This window comes from Pseudorca crassidens, chromosome 3, assembly GCF_039906515.1.
Source record: "Pseudorca crassidens isolate mPseCra1 chromosome 3, mPseCra1.hap1, whole genome shotgun sequence".
NCBI classification, from domain to species: Eukaryota; Metazoa; Chordata; class Mammalia; order Artiodactyla; family Delphinidae; genus Pseudorca; species Pseudorca crassidens.
The window spans coordinates 164,163,752-164,189,999 of record NC_090298.1 but is presented as its reverse complement, the minus strand read 5'-3'; the positions used below and the strand labels follow the sequence as shown (position 1 = coordinate 164,189,999).

Here is a 26,248-nt window from a genome sequence, read left to right as displayed (position 1 = left end):
TGTGGCGGCAGGTATATTAATAGTTCCTGGGTCCCAGGCGGGCAGTGCCCACATGCCTTCGGAGCTCGTGTGGTCCGCAGGAAGGCTGCACCACGTCTATTGGGAGAGCAGGCCTCCGAGTTCCTGCTGAACCACTCACAGCTTAAAATACAACCAGCCCCTCTCCCTGCCGGCCAGCTGCTGGGGGAGGGCTGAAACCCTACCCTCTCCCCCCAACCTGGGCACCAGACCAGAACCCAGGAGGAGAGTATGGGACGTCGGGGCCCCGACTGGCTGCTGGGAAAGGAAGCTGGGCAGCAGGAGGGGACGGCCGGGACAGGGGCCACCCTCCCAGCAGCCGCTGCTGCAGCTGCTACGGCTGCCACCGCCGCCAACACACCCAGGCCAGCCCGAGGCTGCAGAGGAGCAGCGGCGCCCTCACAGAGGTAAGCCCGGCCCGTGCGGCAGCACTCAAGGCCCCGGGGCCACTGGGGAGTGGGCTGCCCCAGCTCAAGGCCGCTGTGACAGGTTTGGTCCTCATTTCCCATTTCCTGTCCCCAAATCTCCACCACAGGAGAGGTCTGAAAGGCCCTGGGCAGGGCAAGGGGGTGGGGATGCAGTGCGGGGGGGAGCCACAGGGCCTCTCTACCATCGTACAACTGCCTGTGCCTCTCTAATTATTTCAGAAAAGAAAATTTTTAAATTTTAAAAGCCAAGTGGCAAGAAAAAAAATAAAAAATAAATAAAAATTATACATATATATATATATATATATATATATATATATATATATAGGTGAGAGAAGCCAGGTACAAAGGGGTCACATGTTTATGTGAAATGCCCCAAATAGGTAAATGGAAGGAGACAGAAAGCAGACTGGTGGCTGCCAAGGATGGGGTGAGGGGAGATGGGAGTGGCAACTAATGGGGACCGGGACTCCTTCTGGGGTGATGAAAAAGTTGTGGAACTAGACAGAGACGGGGGTTGCACAACACTGTGAATTAAATTCCCTTTTAAATGGCTAATTGTACGTCACGTGAATTTTACCTCAATAAATCTTTTTTTTTAAAGGGTGGGGCTAGCAAACCGGTCCCGATTACCCATAGAGAGAAAAGGTCGAGGGGCAGGGAGCAGCAGAGGCTAGCCACACCTCCACCCCACCCGATGAGGGCCTAAATATGGGGGAGCCCATCACGCACTTCCCAATCTTCAGTCCCTGAGCTTACCCCCTACTCCCCACCCCCTGCTCTGCGCCCCAGCACACTCCCGTCCCTACGCTTGTCACACACACTCACACACCCCTGAGCCTGCCCGAGCCTGAGGCCAGCCTGGGGTGGGGGCCCAGGATAGGCCCAGGACTGGGGTGAGGGGCACAGGTGGCTGCTGGGCAGAGCCCCAGGCAGGGGTCCTGAGCACAGAAGGGGAGGTAGCAGGCTCAGGCCCTACCCCAGAGAGAAGGCAGGCAAGGGGCAGGGGAGGAGTGAGTGGTGGGACTTTCTGAAGGAGCCGGGGACAGCTCTTCCTGTCCCCGTGGAGGGAAGGGGCTGGGGGGACAAGGGGGCGGTGATATGTTCGAAGGATGAATGAAGCAAAGCCCGTGAGGGTGTCACTGACTTGAAGTCCGGGCACTGGCCACAGGCAGGGGGTGTGGCCCCAAAGCCTCCGGCACAGTGGCCAGACAGAGGGCAAGGACAGGCAGGAGCCCTGGCCTGGGGCACAGGACGCTGGCTCTACGATGACAGTTCCCCAGCCTGGGAGGAATTCTCACCCAGAGGCCCCAGATTCCAGGGCCCAGCCAAGGGCAACTCATGGCACCATGAGGTCAGGGCTGGACAAGGGGCAGGGCACAGCCCACCCCGCAGGCTGCAGCCCTGCCCCACCCAGAGGGGAGTACCCAGAGCTACTGCCGGGCAGCAGGGCCCACACGCTTCACTGCCTTCATGGGAATAAATATGGTGCTGATCAAGGTAGCCATAGTAGAAAGGGGGGTGCCCACTTTCTGAGCACCTGTTTCAAGCTAGCATGGGTGCCCAGAGCCTCAAGGAGACAAGGCTCCTGGGATGGTCCCCACGTGGCAGATGAGAAAACCAGGGCTCAAGAGTAGGAGAGGTCTTCCCTGGTGGCGTAGTGGTTGAGGGTCCGCCTGCCGATGCAGGGGACACGGGTTCGTGCCCCGGTCCGGGAAGATCCCACGTGCCACGGAGCGGCTGGGCCCGTGAGCCATGGCTGCTGAGCCCGCGTGTCCGGAGGCTGTGCTCCGCAACGGGAGAGGCCACAACAGTGAGAGGCCCGCGTACCGCAAAAAAAAAAAAAGAGTAGGAGAGGCTAAGGGCCTTTGCACATGCTGTTCTCACTGCCTGAATCGCTCTCCCCCAGACCCCGCAGGGCTCCTCCCTAACCTCGTCAGTGAGGCCCTTCCTGACTGTCAACTTAAAATAGCAACCCAGACATTTACCGTCTGCCTCCCACTGGATGGTCAGCTCCAGAGGGCAGGGACTGTCCCGTCCTCAGTCACTTCCCAGCACCCAGGACAGAGCCTGGCGAGGAGCTGTTCTCCATAAGCACCTGCGGGAGGCACCTTGCCTCAAAGCCCCCACCCCACCACCCTCTGAGCCAAGGCCTTTCCCTCACTCCTCCTTCACCACACTTGGGGGGATGGGGGCCTGCCCACCACACCAGACCCCAGAGCAGAGGTGGGCGCCCCAGTGCAGGAGCTGCTGCAGGAGGGCTTTCCCTAGCCTGGGCCGGCGGCCTCGCTCCAGGGAAGCCTCTGTGAGGCCTGCAGACACACCCACCCAGCTCCGGTGACCCTGTGCAGCCCAGCATTCTGGCTGCCAGACCCTCCTCCAAGGAGCGGGGCACTGCTCACCAACGGAAAGGGTCTCTGGTAGGCCAGCTCTGGCTTCTAGGGAACCCTGTCTCTCTTCACCAGCATCCCCAACACAGAAGGGGCTCCACACTGACAGGCTCCACACACCCTGGGCCCTTGGAGGCGGCAGCAACACAGGCACAGCGGCCCCTCACAAGGAGGCTCTGAGGTCAAAAAGACTCACCTATTTCCTGGCTGTGTGGCCCTGGACGAGTAACCCAACCTCTCTGAGCCTCCATTTCCTTATCTACAAAGTGGGCTGCCCCCACCTTCTATCTCACAGGGTCACTGTAAGATTTACACGTAATAACCACCACCATTCTGGTCTGTGTGAGGTCCGGGACGGGGGGTGCTAGTGCCCGGGGGTGCCGTAACAGAACAGCGGCACGTTCTGCACCAAGAATTGTGGGGAAAAACAGAGAACGGGGGGCGGGGGGGTCAGGAGTTGGGAGGATGGCCATTTTAGACAGAGTGGTCAGGGAAGGCCTCCCTGAGAAAGTACACAAACATGTCCAGTCTAGGATAATTCTTATAAAGAATAAATGTTATCAGACCGATACTAGCGAAATAGAAGTGGCAGACGCACAGGGAGCCAGGCCCCTCCTCCTCCCCAAGTCCTCACCACGATCATGAAGGGGCCCAACCACACCAAGGTCAGAGAGGTGATGCAAGGAGTTGATGACAGTGAGCCTGAACCCTAACAATAGCAAGACACGTGCGGATGGCAGAGGCTGGGCTGTGGCGAGCGTCCCTACCGTAGTTCATCACCGCCACAGCCGGGGCGGCAGCCGCCGAGACTGCCCCGCTCTCCACTGCCCCCTTGTGGCCGCGGCCTCTGCTCCCACCAGCTGCAAGGGTGTGCACAGCAGCTGGAGCTCCAGGTGAATGAACCGGGCACATCTGGTGCAGGATGGGAGCAAGAGAGTGAACACTAACTCTGGCTCTGCCACTCACCAGCCAAGAGGCCTCGGGGAGCCACTGCCTCATGCTCCTTCCTTCATGCATTCATCCTTTCCTGCCTCCCCTCTTCCCCTGGGCACTGCAGTGAACAAACCCCTGCCTTCACAGAAGCTGCATTCCAGGCGTGGGCTGGGGGTGGGTAGGGACACACAATAAATAGTGGCATGTTTTGCACCAAGAGCTGTGGAGACAAAAAGAGAAAGGTGGCAGGGGTGGGGTGGGGGAGTATGGCCGTTTTAGACAGAGCGGTCAAGGAAGGCCTCCCTGAGGAAGGGGCATCTAAAAAGGCCAGTGGAACTGAGGGAACAAGTCGTGCATACATCCAGGGGAAATGTGTTCCAGGCAGAGGGAACAGCCACTGCAAAGGCCCTGAGACTGGACTGTGCCTGGCATGTTTAAGCAGCAGACCACTGTGGCAGGAGCAGAGTGTGGAGGGGGAGAGCAGGAAGACACAAACAGGGAAGTGATGGGGCAGATCTTGCAGGGGATTGTGGGCCACAGGGAGGACTCTGGCTTTTACGCTGAGTGAGGTGGGAGCCATGGAGGGTTCTTGAGCAGAGGAAGGATGTGACCTGACTCAGCTGTTCCTAGGCAGCCCCGTGGGAAATGGGAGACCAGGGCAGAAGCAATGATGAGGGCAGGAGTAGGGAGATGGCCATGGAGTGGGTGAGAAGTGGACAGACTATGAAGATGGAAGTGACAAGATGTGCTGATGGTTTGGATGTGGGGATGGGGGGCAGGGGTGGGTCTGAGGTTCTGACCTGAGCCTCAGAAGGGAGAAGCACCAAGTAGGAGGGCGGCAGGAAGGGTAGGCACCGCCTGAGCCCAGGCTGGAAGTTTGCAACTGCTGCTCTCCCCTGTGGGAGCTGCTGCACAGGCGGGGCACCCGGGGCCCAGGCACCAGTGCCCAGAAAGCCTCCCAAGCCAGGAGCCTGGGCCCCTCTCAAGCTTCAGTTTCCCCATTTTCATAAACACAGCCAGGCCCGGTGTTCCTCAGGCCCCTCCCACCTGTAAACGAGACGTAGTGGCCTCATGGCAGAGTCTACACCCCCGGGCCTGGGACAGGGGCGGGCACGGGCCTGAGAGTCAGCTTGGACTCCTGGTCACCCTCACCACCTCCCGCTTCCATGCGTCCTAAGATGGAACCTGCCCAATGGGTATGGGTTAGAACCGCAGCTGCTTCCCAAATGCCTCTCCTCACCCTCTCCTTTCAATCCCCACGGCAGCCGAGGGAGCTGGAGCCATTAACTCCATTTCACAGATGGGGAAGCTGAGTTCCAAGGGGTGAGGAGTGCACGCAGCTCACGCAGCAGTAAACTCCTGAGCCCACACCCCCACCACACGCCGGCCTCTGGGGCTGCACCCCCAGCCAGCGCGCCCCGCAGAGGCCCCCACGCAGTGAGGGTGCAGTACAGCGCACCCTGCCTAGAGCAGGCTTGCTGGGACCCCACGGGGTCCGCCTGCCAGAAAAGGGCTCTTCAACCGGGATGCCTTGTGCTGGGCAGCCTGGCACAACCCAGTGAGTGCCTGCAGGGGAGTGTGGGCTCCGGTGGGTGACATCTCCCGAGGTGGGGGCACAAGAGGCCTAGCTGAGGGTACAAGCCCTGCTCAGTGCAGCCTAGAACTCCAGGCAAAGATGCAGAGGGCCCAACAGGTCCGTCAGCCGGCCGACCCGGGCACTCTCGGCCCCCAGAGCGCCCACACGGGGCACGAGAGGACGGAGGCCCGGCCTTGAGCAGCACATGCCAGACTGGCTCAGCCGCTTCACAAATGCAGAGGCTTGAGCGTGTTCACCTACGCTCCGCGGCTCAGCACTTTCAGCTCCCTCTCCCTTCCACTTTCCAGAAATATCGAAGTCACACTACTCTTGCCAGGGCAGCTGAGAAGACCTGCCAGGACGCCAGCACAGGCCACACCTGCTCGGCCAGAAATACCTCCTTCCCCAGTGGCCTCACTCATGACCCCATTTCTCCTGGGGGGACTGCACAGCCTCCCTGAGGTGCCACAGTGGTTGGGGGGTGGGGGAATGTTGCCCAGGGGAGAAGGGGCAAGAGAGAGACTGACCACCCACTCCCAGGTCCTCAACCAGCCGGCTCCTGCCTCCCACCCCTGGTAGTCAGAGGAGAAGTGGCAGGGTCTGAATGCCAATGTCCCTAGGCTCTGGGATCCGGGGCCAGGAGAAGCTGGCAGAGCCCGAGGCAGCCCAGTAGCATCCAGCCTTGAAAGACATTCTTCGGGTGCTCGGGTGCCCCGGCTGGTTGCTGTGACCACAGGAGGCCCAAGATGAAGGAGATGCTGGGCCAACACAGCAGGACTCTGGGTCTTGGGCCTGAGAGGGCCATGCTCTTTGACCAGCTGTTTGCTGGTGCCCACAGCCCACACACCTCCCTGGGCAGTTACCGGCCTCTGGGGCCTCCAGGGGGCGCTGTCCTGGACAGAGCTGGGCTGCAAGGGCCTATTCCATTGGAAGTGCCGTCACTAGTATCGTCTATCAGATGCTTACTTTGGGCCAAGAACTGTGCTAAGACCTTTACCTGCACAACTCACCTAGCCTCACCTGCGCCTGTAAGCTAAGGACTGTGACCCCAGTTAGGTGGCTCGGAAACCAGGGGGCCCTTGCCCAAGGCACGTAGCCCAAGGAAGTACCAGAGCCAGCACCGACCCCGCCTACCTGGGCCCAAAGTCTCTCACTGCTCAGCGTCACAAAGCAATACCTCCTCCACTCTGGAGAACAGGGCCAAATGCTAACAGAAAACAAGCAGGAACAAACCCTGGACCCAGTTATCTGGAAGGCAGCCCCCTCCTCCCCGCTTCCCTGCTGACATTACGACTCCAGCACACCTAGTCTCCAGAGGTCTGGACAATGCAGAACATGTCACCTCCACAAGGAGCGCCCTTGAGAGGCTGAGCCTGCTTGCCCCCGGGCCCCAGCCTCCCTTGGCCCCAGCAGAGTCAGGCCATAACAAGGGCGAAAGGCCTGTCACCCCGATACCACCCAGAGGGGCTCAGGCAAGATTAGCAGCTCTCTCGACACTTCCTGCATGGTTTCCTGCCCCAGGCTAAAGCCACCAATGAGCCTGGAAAACCAGTGCCATAGGGGTGGGGGGGCTCCCCCAACACTGAGCGAGAGGCGGTGCTGCAGAGGCCAAAGTCAGACCAACCTCCCTGCCTGAGCCCTGTCTTCTCCATCTGGTAAATGGGAATGTTTGTAAGAGGACCTGACAGAGATGATTCCTGTGGCGGATGTGGCTAAGAACCCCGCCTAGTGGTCCTGAACCCTGCCTGCTTATGAAACCCACCGGAAGAGCCCTGGCCTGGACAACTCAGACAAGGAGATCGGGATCTCTGATGGAGGGCCAGGCATCCACAGCTTCAAAAGCTCCCAGGTGACAGATGGAGGCGGCCAACTCAACCCGGACTGCCTTCCTCAAACAGGGTCCTGCCCTTTCGATGATGCCCAAAACCCTTACCACAGCTGACGGACACTGACTGACGTGCCCTCCCAGACCCTTCCAGTGGAGCCTCAGCCAACCCCCTTGGTCGCTCTGTACCCCGTCCCTGCTCCCTTCCCCAGCACCAGCCAGCAGGGTGCCAGCAGCCAGCCTCCCCCAGCTCATGCTGGCCTGCTAGGTTTGCATTGTCACCCCACTTTACAGACGAGGCAGCCAAGGCTCAGGAGCCCCGAGGACACATGAGTTACAAGCTCCAGCGGCAGGGCCCTGCCTGCTTTTGCTCCTTAGAACTGAACGCTCTTCCTCCAGGGCTGCCCCCTAGCCCCAGACCCCCGGAAGATGGCCCAGATCTGCACCCCTGCACCCCTGGCCGGGTCAAGGTTGGTGACCACATCCGGTCTCTCTCCATCTCTGGGCAGGAAGGCACTGTCAAAGCTGGAAGAGGTGGTGAGGCTGAGCTCTGCGGACACAGGCTGACCGGAGCGGCAGAAGGCGCTCATCCAGGCCGACCTACGCGCCCAGCACGCCCAGCCCAGGTTGCAGCAGGCAGGTCAGTCTACACCGGGGGAGTGCCGCTTGCATGGGACCCAGGTGGCCAGCCTTCTACCCGCAGCAGCAGCTACCACCTCCTGCACGCTCACAACGTGCAGGCAGGGAGGCAAGTCCTCGACACAAATTATCTCCTTTCCTATGAATCCCCTTCTCCAGGTGAGGACACTGAGGCTCACTCATTCACTGCATAAACAGTGACTGAATACCTGCTACATGCCAGGCACTGGGAAGGACTCTGGGGGTTCGGCCCTGGAAGGAGAGAAAAAAAATCCTTGCCCATCACTTTCACAGGGAACAAAGACAATAAAATAGTCACACACGATATGTGCCATGGGAAAAACAAATCAGGAAAAGGGGACAGGGAGGGACAGGTGAAGGGAGCTGGCAGCTTCGTGTAAAGTGGTCAAGAAAGGCCTCCCTCGGGCTTCCCTGGTGGCGCAGTGGCTGGGAGTCCGCCTGCCGATGCAGGGGACACGGGTTCGTGCCCCGGTCCGGGAGGATCCCACATGCCGCGGAGCGGCTGGGCCCGTGAGCCATGGCCGCTGAGCCTGCGCGTCCGGAGCCTGTGCTCCGCAACGGGAGAGACCACAACAGTGAGAGGCCCGCGTACCGCAAAAAAAAAAAAAAAAAAAAGAAAGGCCTCCCTGAGGGGATGTTGAGCCAAGCCCTGAAGGCAGTTAATTAAGGAAAGGGCAGTTGAGAGATCTGAGAGCATGTAGGCAGAGGAATGGCCTGTGCAAAGGCCCTGAGGTGCAGCATGCTTGGTGTGCTCAAGCAACAGAGCCAAGGCCCCTGTGGCTGGGGGCAGGGTGGGTAGGAAGAAAGAAGGAGGTGAGGGCAGGGAGGTGATGGGTCATACAGGGTCTCCTGGGCCAGGTGAGGACTGTGGCTTCTACTCTGAGTGAGGTGGGAGCCACAGAGGGTTCTGGGCAGAGGAGGGATGTGACCTGGCTTGGGTTCTTAAAGGATCCCTCTGGACTATAGGGGAATAAGGATGGAAGCAGGAACACCAATAACAAGTTATCAAGATAGGGGCTTCCCTGGTGGCACAGTGGTTGAGAATCCACCTGTCAATGCAGAAGACACGGGTTCGAGCCCTGGTCTGGGACGATCCCACATGCCACGGAGCAACTAAGCCCGTGCGCCACAACTACTGAAGCCTGCGCTCCTAGAGCCCGTGCTCCGCAACAAGAGAAGCCACCACAATGAGAAGCCCGTGCACTGCAACGAAGAGTAGCCCCCACTCGCCGCAACTAGAGAAAAGCCCGCACACAGCAACGAAGACCCAACGCAGCCATAAATAAATAAATAAATTTATTTATTTATTTTAGAAAGAGACGTTATCAAGATAAAGGATGGCTTAGACCAAGGGGTCAGTAAACTGTGGCCTACAGGCCCAATCTGGGCCACCACCTGTTTTTGTACAAGCTAAGATGGTTTTTACATTTTTAAACAGTTGGAAAAAATCGGAAGCCTATTTTATGGCACATGGGAATCATACAGAATTCAAATTTCAGCACCCACAAACAAAGTTGCATTGGAACACGGTCACGCTCGCTGGTTGACGTATTGTCTAGGGCTGCTTTTGTGACAGCGGCAGAGTTGAGAAGCTGTCACAGAGATTGTATGGCCTGCAAAGCCTAAGATATTCATCATGTGGCCCTTCACGGGTAAAGCCTGCCAGTCCCTGGCCCGGGCCGGGTGATGGCAGCAGTACCGATAAGAAGTGGTTGTATGCCACATGTATTCTGAAGGCAGAGGTACAGGACTTGCTGACTGCTGGACATGAGGTGTGAGGGAAAGAGCTGAGTCAAACAGCCGGGGGCCTGGTGACGAGAAGACTGGAACTGCCATTCACCGGCAGGGGTTGGGGGGCAGCACAGGTTGGTGGTGGGGAATCCAGCCTCAGTTTTGGACAATGTTGAGTCTGAAATGCCCATTGAACATTCCCAAAGAGATCCAGCTCACTGAAAAACACCACCCCTCCTCCCTGGGGTCACATGAAAACATCTGTAAGCGAGCAAACTCAGCGCTCTTCGAACGCTTTTTGGTCATGTATCCCTAAAATAATTTTGCAAATTGCATGTCCCCCCCCCAAAAAAGATTCTTAAGTTGACACCTAATATTTTGTGGGGTTTTTTTGTTGTTGTTTTTTTTGCGGTACGCGGGCCTCTCACTGTTGTGGCCTCTCCCGTTGCGGAGCACAGGCTCCGGACGCGCAGTCTCAGCGGCCACGGCTCACGGGCCCAGCCGCTCCGCGGCACGTGGGATCCTCCCGGACCGGGGCACGAACCCGTGTCCCCTGCATCGGCAGGCGGACTCTCAACCACTGCGCCACCAGGGAAGCCCGACACCTAATATTTTTTACCTGAGCTTGAATAGTTGCAAAAGATGTCACTTCTGGCCAACTGCAGATATTGGAAATTTTATGCAAACATTTACGGGGCTCTGTTAAATCTCACCAGAGTCTAAATACTTGAGTAATATCATACCTACCGTCATTTCCTTTAAAAGGAAAGAGCTATACACAAGCTCTTTAATATTTGCTCCTTTTTTGCCTTGAAGTTGAATTCTGTTCCTGTTCCCCTCCCCCATGGAATTGCGTCCAAATACACGCTTGTGACTGAAGGTTATTACTCAGCATCCTACCTATTCCTCAAATTGAAATTAAATTTCTTAAAAACATTTTCAGGACCTAAGGCTCTACGTGTAAAGAGAACATCCTTCAGGATGAGTTATCATTACGATATCTGCTAAACATACATCATAAACATAAATCATAAATCAGCGACAACTGTGACTAAACATTAACCATAAACAGTAAGCTATTGGCACTGCCTCTCTCAGTGGGATGGAAGCGCCCTTTTTCGCAATTAGTTCATGTAGCCAAGGCGAATATTTCTTATTGCTAGAATGAGCTACAGCTTTTATTCTGACATTTCTTTATTTTCTTTTTTTTAAAGTAAACACTAAGAAACCCAGTTCACATAAATAAGCAGATGAGGATGGACAGAGTTTTGTTAAAGCAAAAAAAAAAAAAAAATCCCAATTCTGGGAACTCCTTCCCAGTTACTGGCCCAAAGTCTCACAGTGATCTAGTATCAAAAATATCTGTAAGGATCTTCCAGCTGACTAGCCCATTAGGCACCACTCCACTGTTTTTCTGAAAGCAGTGACTTGGGACCTGGTCCCCAAGGCCTGGTGTTGCTTACTTGCTCACCCCCATGCAGGTCCCCAAGAGCATACAGCGTGGCAGGCATTACCCAGTCAGGGTGGGAGACCCAGACCCCACCTCCCAGTCCAGTCTCAGGCCCAGGCGCCGCCCGTCTTCCAAGGCTCTACATGGCCCAGAGGAGCTCTGAGTAAGCCCATCAGACCTTCTAGTACATAAGCCAGAGGGCTCTACCCAAGGATGGCTGTGGCCACCTACTGCAGGGCAATCCTGTTCCCTGTGCTCCTCGGAGACGCCGGGCCCAGGCCCGGGAACTCACAGAGCCCTGGAAACAGTGTCCGGTGCCCAAGGAGAGCTAGGACGTGCTTGCTACACAGAGACCTGCAAAGGACTCAACCACATGTGGAGGTCATCTGGAACCCCCCCAAGAGCCTTTTCTGCTGACTGAGAAGTTCCTGTTCTTCATCTGCTGAGCAAACCGAGCCCTTGATATGCCAGGCCTGTGCTAGGGGGCTGGGCTCGATGATGAACAGAAAGACCTAGGTGTGACAGCAGCATGCTGGGCGGTGATCCAGGTGCTGGGATACAATAGCCAAGCCCCCCCTCCCCCGACTGGGCCTGCTCACGCTCAAGGGGAACATGGGCAAAGAATCTGTTATGTAACATGAGGTCAGGGTGTACCAGTTGCTGGAAGAAAAGAGCTGGGCAGGGAGCCCAGAGGGCCACAGGAGGTGGTCAGGAAAGGCCTCTCTAAGGAAATGCGATTTGAGCCAGCGTGAGGCTCCCTGAGGAAAGTGCAAAAGGCCTGAGGCAGCACAGAGCTCGGCAGGGCTCAGGAACATCAAAAGACTGGAGCACAGCGTACTTGAGGGCACGCAGCTGTGGAGGAAGCTGGAGTGGAGGCCAAGACAAGTACTTTGGGTTTGAGCGTCCAGGGATGGGAAGTTGCTGGAATGCCACAACCTGGTCTGGTTTGAGAAGGAGCCCTCTCGCTGCTGAGGACAAACATGGAAGCAGAGACGGCAGGCCTGAGACGCTGATGGCTTTGATTAGAGCATGAAGGTGGCAAGCAGTGAAAAAGACACCCTAATTCCTAGATCTAAAGTGCCACTGATTTAAAACAAGCTGCCATTTGTGGGTGGGGGGGGACGACACATATGTCAACATAAAATAAATAGGTAGAGGGACTTCCCTGGTGGTGCAGTGGTTAAGAATCTGCCCGCCAATGCAGGGGACACGGGTTCAATCCCTGGTCTGGGAAGATCCCACATGCCGCGGAGAAACTAAGCCCGTGCGCCACAACTACTGAGCCTGAGCTCTAGAGCTCGTGAGCCACAACTACTGAGCCCACGTGCCGCAACTACTGAAGCCCACGTGCCTAGAGCCCTTGTTCCGCAACAAGAGAAGCCACCACAATGAGAAGCCCGCACACTGCAACAAAGAGTAGCCCCCGCTCACGGCCACTAGAGAAAGCCCGCGCGCAGCAACGAAGACCCAATGCAGACAAAAATAAATAAATTTTAAATAAATAGGTAGACACAAATCGTAAGATGTATCCCAACTTAAGGAACATGAAAATGCCAAAGGGAAAAAAATGCATGCACGTCTTGGGACAAAGAGAGGAGAGTAGTAACAAGTGAAAGAGGATTTTGGCAGAGGAAGGCAGGGTTTCTGGAATATTTAACAGGCCTAGCCACGTCTATAAAGGGTAAGGTAGTTTAAGAGAAAATACTCCGCTGCAGCTGTTGAGAGAGGGGTGTAGGAGGCACCTTGGTTGTCTCCACAAGCCAAGGCCCTCCGAGCCTCTCCCAGCCCCACAGGTCTCAGCTCGCTCGGCTCTACTGGCTCTGGCAGAGACAGGGAAGTGAAGTAAGGGGAAATGAGTCCCGGCATCTTCACAAAGACACCCTTCCCCGTGCTTTCTTCACGGGGAAGAAAGGGAAAGCACCCTTCCCCGTGCTTTCTCCTGGTGCAGGTTTCCAGGCCCAGCTGGAGAGACTGGAAATGGTACCATCCAGGGGCCCCAGGTGAGCCAGGATGTGGTGTTCAGAATGTGCACAGTTCCCGGGCCTGCTTCTCAGATGGCGCCTGGATGAGCCTGGCGGGAGATATTACTGGGGCCTGTCGGTCGTGGTCGGCGCTTCCTGCAGGATCCCCATCTCATCCTTACATGAAAACTCAGAGTTCAAGTAACTCTGGGTCAAAAATGGGGGGGAAAAAGTGGCCAAATTCCAAAGTACCGAAAGATGAGCAGAAGCCCACACTAACGCACCAGAGCTACACATGCTCACGGCCAAACCCATGGGTTCCAGGGAACGGCCAGGCACCCCAAAAGCGTGAGGCACCCTCCTGGGACCCTCCTGCTCGTTGGGTTGCGGTGCCTTTTATGCGGGCACCGACGATGTGCCTAACCGACTGCGTGAGCCCGCCCTGCCTGTATGTGTAGGTCTCTTAACAGGCAAACACACAGTCACTAGATCCACGTCAGGGTGACAGAGGAGAACCTCACACAAACAGCTATCAGAAGGTGCTACGTGCTACGCGGAGAACCGAAACAGGAGGGCTGACAAGTGTGGCCTGGGTGGGTCAGAGGGAGCCCTTCAGAGGAGGTGACATTCGAGCTGAGACCTGAATGACAGGATTCGCTGACAGGACGAGGACAGCCACCTCTCCAGAAACTGTCCCAGCACTGGGATTTCCCCGGCCTCAACCCCAGCCCATCCTCTGTGGATCCCCCCTCCAGCCAGGAGATTCCGTGAGACTTGATTCTCTGCAGTGGAGAGGATTCAACAATACACTGTTTCAGACTCTACGTATCTCCCCAAGAATTCTGCTATTACCCTCACGCACAAAGAGACATGCTCCCTCAGCCCCACCTCCTGAGAAGCGTCAATTCGGCAACTCCCCCAACCCACCCTTCTCCTTCTGAGTTAGCTTCTTGAGGTGTCCTGGGAGACAGCTTCTCCTCACAAGACTGCGAGCTGCAGCTCTTGGACCCCCTCAAGTTCAGCCTGCTTCCTGCTGCTCTGTAAAGCCCCAAATGCTAGGGTTAAACTGCCCTCCCCGCCCACTTGAGAGATCCACTCCCACCCTGAGGACAGGCACCGTTCCCTCGGGCCCAGTTCCCTCACAACCGCCATTGTCCCCAGCCAGTGCTCCCTGGTCCTTTTAAAGAGGGAAAAAAAAGAATTCAGAAGGCCCTGGGAGATGGCACAAACCCTGCAGTCTCCCGGGCTGCCTGAATGGCCCATGACTTCTGCTTACATAAGAGCCTGGTTCGAGCAGGGACAGGACTGTGCCAGCCTGCCAATCCCCACGAGCTACTGAGAGGCCCTTTATCCCCCAGATGGCTGGGAGACGCTCGTGGCCCATCTCTAAGGAACCGTGGGACTGGGCGTGGGGGGTGGGGTGGGGGGGGTGAGCCCCAAACACCACCCACAGCGCCCTTGTCTGTAATGAGAACTCTCCCTCATGTTTACATAACACACACCATAGTGGGAGGGCCCCCCCCCCAAGGACTTAGCAATAAACTGCCCTCTGAAAGTTAAACTTTTAGGTAAAATCAACAGGAAAAAGAAACTTCCATCACCGTTGGGACAAAGTCCACAGGTGTCTGGGTGTCTACAAAGGCTTGCCTGGCCAGCCTCATCTCTAGACGTGGGACAACCACGGAGTCTGGCCTCCAGGCCTCTGCACAAGCTGTTCTCATCCCTTCCCAGAAGACCTCCTCTTTCAGGTCTCAGCTTAGATGAAGACACCCTGAGGGGAGAGGCTGTGGTTCGTTCAGCCCAGTATTCCTGGCGTATGACAGGTATACAGGAAAAAAAAAAAAAAAATATATATATATATATATATATGTTGGAAGGAATGAACTAATAAATAGACGATGGACCGGAAAAAGGTGAGCAGAGTCCACCACGGAGGAGTGTCCAGACCAGCAGAACCTGCCAGCGACCTGTGCAACAATGACGGGCAGGCCCACGTGCAGTCTTGGAGGCTCCCGTCTCAGCATGCCCAGGTTCCAGAAGGAGGTGGACAACAGGGAACAAGACACTTGTGGCCAGGGTGGACCCAGGGCTTACGACCACCCCGTAAAGCCAACTTCCCTAGGTTGGGACCACTAAGGACAGGTCGCACGGGGCCACCTGAGCCCAACACATGCAACACTGGACTCACCCAGGTCCCTGCAGCAGGCCCCCACTCACCCTTCTACTACTCCCTGTGAGCCTGACCGCAGGGAGAAGACGCATTCATCTACCCATTCGGAAGCTGCAGGAACAAGACACCAAGAGCCCCTGCCCTCAGGGAGCTCAGAATCTGTCAGGGTAGAAAGACCATCAAGTTCCCAAATGAAAACACAACCACAGCCCAAGGAGGGCCAGAGGAGAGGAACAAAGTGCAGGGGTCACACTCCAGACAGGATGGTCAGGGAAGGCCTCTCTGAAAGACGCTGAAGCTGGGCTCTCAATAACAAGAAGGGAGCAGGGACGTCCCTTGTGGTCCAGTGGTTGAGAATCCGCCTTTCAATGCAGGGGGCGCGGGTTCGATCCTTGGTCAGGGAACTAAGATCCCGCATGCCACGGGGCAACTAAGCCTGCATGCCGCAACTACTGAGCCCGCACACTCTGGAGCCCATGTGCCACAACTAGAGAGAAGCGCACTCACTGCAATGAAGAGCCCGCGCACCGCAATGGAAGATCCCACGTGCCACAAATAAGACCCAGTGCAGCCAAAAATAATAAATAAATATATTTTTTTAAAAAGACAAAAAAACAAGAAGGGAGCAGGCATGGGAAAAAACAGAGGGAAGATCATTTCTGGCTGAGGGAAGAGCCTATGCACAGGGCAGGGATGTGGATGTAGATGTTTGAGACAAAAGCAGTACACCAATGAGTGAGCAGAGCAGGGGGTAGAGGAGGACCAGAAGACTCTGAGGGGAGTGTTTTCAGGCGGGGAGTGCTAAGATCCTCCCCGCTACATGGGAGAGACCCTCTGGCTGCTGCTGGGTGGAGAACACAGCCAGGAGGGGCAAGAACAGAAGTGGTGCGCTTGTGAGTACGAAGGCTGTGACAGGCATCAGAAGACCAGGCCCACTGTGAGCACCTGCCTCTTGGAATGGTTCTTTGTCACCAAAGTTAAAAAGTGGGTTCTGGGGAGTTCCCTGGTGGCCTAGTGATTAGGATTCGGCACTCTCACTGCGGAGGCCCGGGTTCCATCTCTGGTTGAGGAACCATCCCGCACGCTGCGCAGCACAGCCAAAATACAGAAAAGAAAAAGGTGGGTTCTGACTGGGCTTTGACCTCACTGAGGGTCGTCCCATAGAGGAGGATGGAGCAGATCATCCCAAAATGTGACTTTAGTGTACGTGATGGTATATCAGAAAGGATCTTTGGCATCTGGGCTTCTTCCTCCATCTTCTGGGCATACTGTTTAGCAAGAATCCATCTCCATGGGCCTTGTTCACTGACAAGTCATGATGCGTTCAAAACAGGCCACATGCAGGGCTTCCCTTGTGGCTCAGGGGTTAAGAATCCACCTGCCAATGCACAGGACACAGGTCTGAGCCCTGGTCCAAGAAGATCCCACATGCCGCGGAGCAAATAAGCCCATGCACCACAACTACTGAGCCTGCGCTCTAGAGCCCGCGAGCCACAACTACTGAGCCTGTGCTCCACAACTACCGAAGCCCATGCGCCTAGAGCCCGTGTTCTGCAACAAGAGAAGCCACCACAATGAGAAGCCCACGCACCGCAACAAAGAGTAGCCCCAATTAGAGGAAGCCCGCACGCAGCAATGAAGACCCAACGCAGCCAAAAATAAAATAAATTAATTAATTTAAAAAATTTTTTAAAAAAAGGACACATGCAGAAAGCATTTCAGGTGGCATCACTATGCAGATCTGTCTTTATCCACCTAACCATTTATCCTTATCCGCCTAATGATTTATCCCTTGACTATGGGCCAGGAAGCGTGCTGGGCACTTCACTCTCCTCAGTGGCCCTCCGAGATAGGTGTCTTTATCCTGGCTTCATGGATGAGAAAACTGAACTGTCCCGAGACAGTTAAGAAACCGTCCCGAGAGCAGACCCAGTGGCTTGCAAAGGCCACGGCCACTCGGCCACACATCATTCCTTCCTCAGGGCATGAATGCCTGGGCCAACCCACAGTGAAGCCCACTTTGAATCTAGTAGAACCCAGGCTCTGCCGCTCACTAGCTGTGTGACCTGGGGTACATCTCTTCACTCCTCTGGGCCCTGGTTTCCCCATCTGTCAAATAGGGATAAGAGGACTTTCCCTGGTGGTGCAGTGGTTAAGAATCCGCCTGCCAATGCAGGGGACACCGGTTCGATCCCTGGTCTGGGAAGATCCCACATGCCAGGGAGCAACTAAGCCTGTGCACCACAACTACTGAAGCCTGCGCTCTAGAGCCTGCGAGCCACGACTACTGAGCCCGCGTGCCTAGAGCCTGTGCCCCGCAACAAGAGAAGCCACCGCAATGAGAAGCCTGCGCGCTGAAACGAAGAGCAGCCCCCGCTCGCCACAACTAGAGAAAGCCCACGTGCAGCAAGAAGACCCAATGCAGCCAAAAATAAATTTAAAATTAAAAAAAAAATAGGGATAAGAATAGTACCAACTTCATACGTTTACTGTGAGGGGTAAATGAGTTAGTTGATAAAAAGCACTTAGAGGGCTTCCCTGGTGGCGCAGTGGTTGAGAGTCCGCCTGCCGATGCAGGGGACAGGGGTTCGTGCCCCGGTTCGGGAAGGTCCCACATGCTGCGGAGCGGCTGGGCCTGTGAGCCGTGGCCACTGAGCCTGCACGTCCGGAGCCTGTGCTCCGCAACGGGAGAGACCACAGCAGTGAGAGGCCCGCGTACCGCAAAAAAAAAAAAAAAAAAAAAAAAAAAAAGCACTTAGAGTGAGCACTGTATCAGTAGTGACTTTCATCATGATGCTCTGGCTGTGCCCAGGTTATTAAAACATCCTCAGCTGCCACTGTCGATGTCAGCAAGAGGGTGTTAAGACCTCACCTGAACTTGACCAACCAGCCCAAGGTCTCGGGCTTTTATCATCCTCATCCAGCCAAGACTGTCAGTGAAAGTACAGGGTTTCCCAAACAAACTCAACTGCGTTAACAAGACAGGTAGTCTTTGGGGAGCACAGTCCCCACCCCACCACGCAGGGCTGTCAACCCTCCACCTTTTTCACTCCGCAGGAACCAGTTATTCAAGAGGCTCCGCTAGGCTCAGGGTTCCCCGTCCGCACCCCAGTGCCCCACCAGTGGGCTCTAACAGCTGCCCTGCCCTGCACCTGCCCAGCCACACCCAGCACTCAGCTTCTCCCGCCCACCTCCTCCACCCAGGCCCCGCCACTGGAGTCAGGCAAACCGGAGGCCAAGGTCCAGCTCCACTGCTTCCTGGCTCTGAGACCTTGAGCAACTTAACCGACTTCTCTGAGCCTCAGTTTCCTTACCTGTAAAGTAGAAGTTAACACTGGTGCCCACCGGATCAGGTGTTCACAGGACTCAATAAACTCTGGTCGCTGTTATTACCAGCACTGCCAGCATCACCAGCAATGCCGCGGCTCTGGCTCTTCTACGGATGAGGAATCAGACAGACCTGGGTCTGGATCCTGTCTCCACTATGCTGTAATCTTGGACAAGTTCCTTCACCATTCTGAGCCTCTGGTTCTTTATCCACAAAACGAAGAGACAAGGCGTACCCACCTCTCAGGGTTTTTGGAAGGACATGAGAAGTGTGCCCTGTCGCTGAAATTATTATCCAGCAACAAAAAGTAACCCAGAAAGAGGGGGATCATAACTGGGCTCCCATCCTGCCTGCAAACGCAAAATCAATCCCAAAAGCATTTTCTGAAGGACTGTTGGATGCAGCCTGCAGAAAGGTGTGAGTGAGAGATCAAGCAAGTCCCATCTCAGAGCACAACACTTTCCTACAAACAGGCACCAAATTTAAGTGCAAAAGTCAGAGACCAGCATATTAAAACAGCGCTTGATGGCCAAAAGAACCCACATTATCCCTCACCTTCTACTTCAGAAGGACACAAGAATTCAGAAGAAAAAAGTATAGGAAACAACAGACACTTAGGATGCCACCTCCCAGGTTAAACAGATATTTATATTTTACTCTATTTACATCAGATTCCCTTAAAAAAAAAAATAGCTCAAACCTTCCCTATGCCTTTTCCTCCCCCTCCATCTCTACCAAAGCAACGGTTCCTCTAACTACTGTGTAATTCCCATACATTTCTCATCTCATATTACAATTTATCCTTTAATTAGGTATATGTCCATAAACAACACACATAAGTCTCATTTGGCATGTTTTTTAAATTTATAAAATCTTTTGCTATTTGCTTTTCTTCCACTCTACAGGATGTTCGGAGATTTATTAAAGGACCAGGAAATCAAACTAGATTGTTTTTCATATAATGGAATCGTGCACAACAGTTAAAATAAATGAACCAGAGCTACATGTAGCACCTCTCCTTTTATGCATACCCCTTGAGGATGTATTTCCAGCAATTTCATAATGTTCTTTATTGCTGGCCTTTGCTGTCACAATTAAACAGATTTTGCTCCAAGGAGCTCAGAGAGATTAAGTAACCTGCGCTGGGTCACAATTATTTAGTGAGTGGCAGTGCCAGGCCTGTCCAAAGCCCATGCACCTATGGCGCCATTACACATGAGTCTACGTTCTCCTTAATCTTCACCGTCCACCCAGTTTTCCGGCTCTAAACAATTGCCTCTTGACCAGAACTCTTGCTTCCAGAACTTTCGCGTACTTACTCCTGTGGAGAAAACTGAAGCAAGAACCGTATTGGTCGAGGATTATTCACAAGATGAGAACCAATAGAGCTACCCTTTTTTTTGGGGGGAGGGGGTGGAAGATCCTAAATGGGGCAGTGGGGACCCCGCGAGGATGAGGCTGCCTTGCCTCCGGGAACCCAGCTGTGGGAACTGGGCAGTGACCTGGGCCCAAGAAGGCTGAGAGGGACTGATCATTCCAGGAATTAACAGACTCACAAGATATAGCAACTATTTTTGAGCTGCCACTGGGATCATCACTTTGACCTCTCATCTGCAATGGCAAAACAAAATTAAAAAAAAAAAAAAATCCTATAGCCTCGGATAAGCAGTTCCCTTATCGACGTTGCTCTGATCCCAAGACAATCCCAAGGCCTGCTCTGCCTTCCGAGGAACTGCTTCAGCCAAAGCCCGAGAGTCACCTGTTCTACCTGCTTTGTCTCAGTTAGGCCACTGAAGGGACACATCGTCCTCTCAAGACCATAGAAGGGAGAATGGCAGTGTCAGCAAACTGTCATCACAGCAGCAGCCCATCTCCCCGCCGGCTGGAACCCTACCTGCCAAAAACATCAGATATCAACCCTCACTAACTCACTGTGTCACTGAGCAAGTCCTGCACCTTTCTGAGCAGCATCTCTATCGCTTGTAAATTACACGTCATAATCTCCAAGGTCTCTCTCAGAGTCAAAAAGGTCTTTCTGGTGGGTGTTAATCACTCAGTGGATAGGGGGTCGCTTGGGGGTGGAAGGATGGACTTAGTCCCCAACAGAAATACATTCTTTGCTATGGATAATTGACACCTTTTTCTCAAACTGTTAAATGTGAGGGAAAGAATCTCTGCTATTTTTATTAGTCTGCAACAAACATCCAGCGCTGATCGGCCTTAACACAACACTGTAAAACAACTATACCCCAATAATAATTTTTAAAAGAAAAAGCTGATCGGCATGCCGTGCAAACTGGGCTGGGAGACCACTGCTCCTCCTGTACGGAAACTCTGTAGCTATGACCTCAGTGCTTACTGGGCAAATGTTAGCAGAGAATGATAACAGAGAACACAGCAAATTAACAATTTTATTTTCTTTCTCCAAGGTCACTTTGAACAGCGGGTTTGAAGCCCCTCCCTCCTTCTGGGAGGGAAAGGGTTTGAGTAAAGTAGAGCATGTCCTCCAGTCCAAGCCATGGGCCTCAGGCTGTGCCCAGCTTCCCGGAACAAAAGTGCCCACCCCAAGGGTCCTCTGGGGCCTACTTTATCTGCCTGCCAACTAGCAAAACTAACTCCATTTTGTAAAAGACCACACGTATCTTCCATCGTGCATCTTTCAAAGTGAATGTGGCTTTTTCTCCAGGGTTGCACAGAGGTTTTGAGAGGGAAAACTGTATTAGGAGAACTTTATTAGAAGAACTTCAATCTATAATCATAAAGTTGAATGAAGCATGAGATTATTGAATCCTACCTCCTCATTTCTGAGCCATGTCAAAAATGACTAAGGACTTCTGGGTTAAAGGTTTCAAAATATTCTGGGTAAATTACCGCCAAAAGTAATAATAGTAGTAGTAGTAGTAGTAGTAGTAGTAAAAGGGGTGGGCAGAAACAGTGGTATTCCACTGGTGAATAAAAACAAGAAATCTCTCCTTGTACTTACATGAGCCACCTAACATGATCAAATTCACAGAGGCAGAAAGTAGAATGACAGTTGCCAGAGGCTGGGCAGAGAAGAGAAAGGGGGTTAGTGTTTAACGAGTACAGAGTTTCAGTTATGCAAGATGAAAAGAACAGAGTTCTGGAGATGGATGGTGGTGATGGCTGCACAACAATGTGAATGTACTTAATGCCACTGAACTGTACTTTTAAAAATGGTTAAGGTAGGGCTTCCCTGGTAGCGCAGTGGTTGAGAGTCCGCCTGCTGATGCAGGGGACACGAGTTCGTGCCCTGGTCCGGGAAGATCCCACATGCCGCAGAGCGGCTGGGCCCGTGAGCCATGGCCGCTGAGCCTGCGCGTCCGAAGCCTGTGCTCCGCAATGGGAGAGGCCACAACAGTGAGAGGCCCGCGTACCGCAAAAAAAAAAAAAAAAATGGTTAAGGTAAATTTTATGTGTATTTTACCACAATTTCTTTAATTGGGGAAGGGAAAAAAAACAACCAAGAAACCTCTCAACCTGCTCATTTTCATTTGGGGACCAGCATGGCATAGTGGTTAGCAACTGAGACTCTGGAGTCCTGAGTTTCTCTCTCTGTTCTGCATTTACTAGCTCAGGACCTTTGAGCAAGTCATCTGACATCTCTGAGACTGTTTCTCCATCTACAAAAACAAGAATAATTAATAGTCTCCTACCTGACAGGGGTGTGAAGATAAGAAAACAACGTAACAGAATCTCACGAGCACAAAAGTAAGCACTCTTCAAATTATCCTTATTAATTTAATAATAAATTAGTTTATTATTTAATGTTACTTATAAAGCAGCAATAATTAATTAAATTATTAACATTATATTATCAGCTAGGTCGGTAAGTGCATCAGAACACTTCGTTTTAAGGGAAAGAGGCCCGAGTTAGGAGTCAGAAGACCTAGACTTCAAGACTGGTTATGGGTGTGAGATTTCTCCTCGGTGACACGCAGGGGTTGACTGAGATGATCTCTTATATTAACAGAAAACAAAGATCAGCTTTGCTGGTCGGCGGGAGCCAGCACTGGAGCTACACCTTCTCCGCCTAAGCCGCTCAGAGAGACGTCCCGGGCGAGGAAGGGATCCAAAGATCAAGCCTCTCTGGGCTGATTGCAAAGCCCCTTCCAAAACCCGAAGCAGAGGCAGGGTGCAAGGTTTGTGCAAGACACCCTCAGACTGCAAGCAAGGGTTTCACACCCTCGCTCCTCCCCTGCCAAAGTCTGCAACTCATCCCGCGGGGGGAGCTACAAGGAACCTGTAAGCTTCCCAGGTCCTGCAGAGACCCCAAGAAAAGGCAACCCCAAAACAGCCTGGGTTGCAGAATTAGAAGTACCTCCCCCGCATATGCGCACTGCGATTTACGAGTGGCCCCGGGGCACAACGCGCGCCTACTGCGCCTGCGCCTTCCGGCTCGGCACAGGGAGAGAAAGGGGGGGGGTTCCCGTTGTCTCACGAAGAAAAAAATGGGTCTGCGGCGGTCGCTCGGCCCCCGTTTCTTCGTTTCTTACCTCAGAGTGCTTCATGGCTCCCTCACACGGCGGCTACTGCTCCTGCTGCTGCAGCTACCTGCGCGCAACACTGCAAGGGATACCTCACACGCTCACGACCTCCCCGCGAGACTAACCGCGGCTCCGCGTCCGCCCCGCTCCTCCCTGCCGCGCGCGCCCCTCCAGCCAATCAGCGCACGGGGCGCCCTCTTCGCCCTCGCCCAGCAGGGCAGGTCCGAACGAGAAATAGCCGCTCTCGCCACGGGGCTAGCCAATCAGCTTGCAAGACCCACCGAGGGGGCGGAGCGCGGGCAAGAGGGAGGGGAGTCGGTAGAAAGAAGGGGCTTGGCTACCCACCAATCAAAGGGGGCCTCGGCGCCGCGAGCCCCCCCCAGCCCCGCCCCTTGGTGGCGTCGCTGTGGAAACCAAGGGAAGCGAAGGTTACTGCAAGGCGTGGGGGAGGGAGCTAGCAGTTGAGTGACGTAGAAGGCAGCGTTCGCGTCGTGGGCAGCTCGACTGGATGAATTCCGAGGTGGGCGGCCCCCGGGGGATACCGGGGAGCAACGGGAGAGGGATGGGGGTTGGAGGCATGGGCTGGGGCACCTGGTTGGAGAGGCCTTTCCGGCTAGGGGACCCGTATCTGTCATGAATGGGAGGAAAGGAAAGGGGAAATGGGTGGTGAAAAGCCTTCTGGAACCGCCCCCAACTTGTAACCATTCTGGGGCTGTCTTCACTCCCTTTTCAATGCAAGCCCCCGCCCCACCTTCCTCGACTCGAGGGGCACGGAGGCCACATTTGTCTCTACCTGCACGGGCCAGTATGGTCACCGCTGGCCACATGTGTCTAGTGAGCCCTTGAAATGTGGCTAGTCAAAACTGAGATGTGCTGTAAACATAAAACACAAACCGATTTCAAAGAGTACGAAAAGGAAAATGTAAAAAAAAAACAAAAAACCTCATTAATCACCTTTTATGTTGATTACACGTTGAAATGATGTTATTTTGGATATATTGGATTCAAATACATTATTAAAATTAAATTCCCCTGTTTCTTTTTACTTCTTTAATGTGCCTGTTGGAACATTTAAAATCAAACACAGCTGGCGGTTGTGCCTCTCACACTAGCTCTACTGGACAGTGCTGGTTTGGGGTCATGCCATGCTTTTGTTCCATTGATTGTCATTGGGAGGCTGGTTTCCACCACACACACACACACACACACACACACACACACACACACTCATGCACACTTAAGACAGGACCTGGCACACTCCCTCACCTTATCTACTTTCTCCTGATTCCAGACCCTGCCCCTGAGCCTTCATCAACTGTTGAACCCTTCAGAATTCAGAGGCCTGGCATCAGGGACATGGTGAGAAGTCCTCAACGATAGATCTCTGATTCACAGGAGAGCAGGGCAGGGAGAAGGTGAGTCAATGCTCGCACTTAGTCATCCAGGTTAGGCTCTAGAGACTTCTGAAGCTACAGCTTATGGGGACCCCTGTCTCCAAGTAAAGGAAGCTAAGGCTGTGGTCTTCAGAAATTCATTACCTTTTTCATCGGACCTATCTGGGCAAAACAGATGAAAACATAGTGTTTTATACTTGTACTTTCTCTTGTACAGATCTCTTCCTGTTAGCAGTTGTGGGGCTCACAGTATCTTCAGATCCTTTATGTACCGACAGGCCTCATTCCCTGGCCTCATGGAGGGGGATGGGGGACTACTCGCTCAGAGGCCACAAGTTTAAATCGTACGAAGTTGAGTTACTTGAGGTGTCTACTTCTGAGATGCTGAGGGGGCAGGGTTGAACCCCTAAAACCCAGCCATGTTTTGCTACTTTGCCAGTTCTGCCAATTTCCAGCTTCTCCAATGTGGTCTGAGTAAGCATGTCTTCCCTATCACTGGGTTCCAGCTAGGCAAGGCGTCTGGTGTCCAAATAGATGTCATTTTTGGAGATTCCACACACATTCCTACAGACTCAGAACATTCTGGAATTTCCCTTTCGAGGCTGCTTCCCTGAGCCCTGAACTCACTCAACAGGCACCAAATAATTTTGTGAACCTACTATGCTGTGTGCCAGCCGAGGCATAAAAATAATTTCCGTCCCTCTCCTCACCTACAAGAAATGCATAGAAAGGCATGATCCAGCCTGCAAAGAAGTCCTTTGTTTTTGATGGGTATTACAGGTGTGAGGACCCCTTGTTGGCCTCACCTGGCTTCCAGTAATCAGTCTGCCAGCAGAAACCAAATCTACCCTCAGAATGAAGACTGGCCACTTTGTTCAAGCCATTCATGACACTGTACCACAGCTCTGACTATACCTGTTGGTAGGGACAGCTAGATTGTCCAGCACAGTGGCTGATTCATAATGGTGACAAGTAAATACATTTGGTATTTGCTGAGTCAAATGTGATAAGTCCCTTAGAGCAGTTTCCAAAGGGGAAATTCTATTTCCCACATGCAAGTAAGATAAGATCTTGATTCTTCCAGGAACCTGGCTTGGCTTGTTTTTGGGTGTGTGATCAAGCTGATTCAGAGCTGTGTGAGGGAAGGTAAAGCCTATAGCAGACAAGCCAGGGCTGGTTAGCAACTTTCCACTGTGTCAGGAGCCCCAGAGAGAGGTTTCCCAAGTTCTATCTTGTCTGCCTTTTTAATTTTTATTTTTAAGTCCATGGGATTTATTTTCTTTCTTCTTATTGACGTATAATTTACATACAGTAAAATTCACCTTTTTTAGTGTACAGTTCTGAATAAATACAGACATGTAACCACCACCACAGTCAAGATACAGAACATTTCCATCATCCCCCCAAATTCCCCTGTATCCCTTTGCAGCAGATCCCAGCCCCTGGCAACCACTGATCCAATTTCTGCATCAATACTCTTGCCTTTTCCAGAGGTCCTTTAAAATGGAATCACACAGTAAATAGACTTTTGAATCTGGCTTCTTTCATTAACATAATGCATTTGAGGTTCCTCTGCATTGTTTCCTGTGTCAGTAGCTCAGTTTTTTTTATGGCCGAATAGTATTCCATCATGTTGCCAGATCACAGTTTATTCATTCACCCACTGAAGGATATTTAGGTTTTAATGGCTGTTGGTAATGACAAATAAAGCCTTGATAACCATTTGCTCATGGGTTTTTATGTGAACATAGGTTTTTATTTCACATGGGTATTCCACCAGGGGAAGATTGTTAGCTTGTATGGCTGTAATGCTTTTGAAGTTCTTTTTCGTGAAGAGAAGAGTTGAAAAAAATGGCGATGCTTTTTTAAAAAAAATTAA

General features: G+C 53.3%; 1 protein-coding gene and 1 long non-coding RNA gene across 2 annotated transcripts in view; one reads left to right on the top strand and one right to left on the bottom strand.

Moving 5' to 3' along the window:
- The window catches only part of TECR (trans-2,3-enoyl-CoA reductase), a 28,293-nt gene extending 5,170 nt beyond the window's left edge, over nucleotides 1-23,123 (bottom strand). Inside the window, exon 1 of the mRNA XM_067733604.1 lies at nucleotides 22,985-23,123. Within this exon, the coding sequence (XP_067589705.1) occupies nucleotides 22,985-22,999 (15 nt within the window). The 5' untranslated portion in view covers nucleotides 23,000-23,123. The remainder of the gene's footprint in view (nucleotides 1-22,984) is intronic.
- Nucleotides 49-26,162, top strand: LOC137222416 (uncharacterized). Its single transcript, XR_010942442.1, has 5 exons — nucleotides 49-425; nucleotides 7,680-7,810; nucleotides 22,062-22,199; nucleotides 22,462-23,495; nucleotides 24,267-26,162. It is a non-coding gene; the product is annotated as an uncharacterized lncRNA (long non-coding RNA).
- The last annotated feature ends 86 nt before the right edge of the window (nucleotides 26,163-26,248 follow it).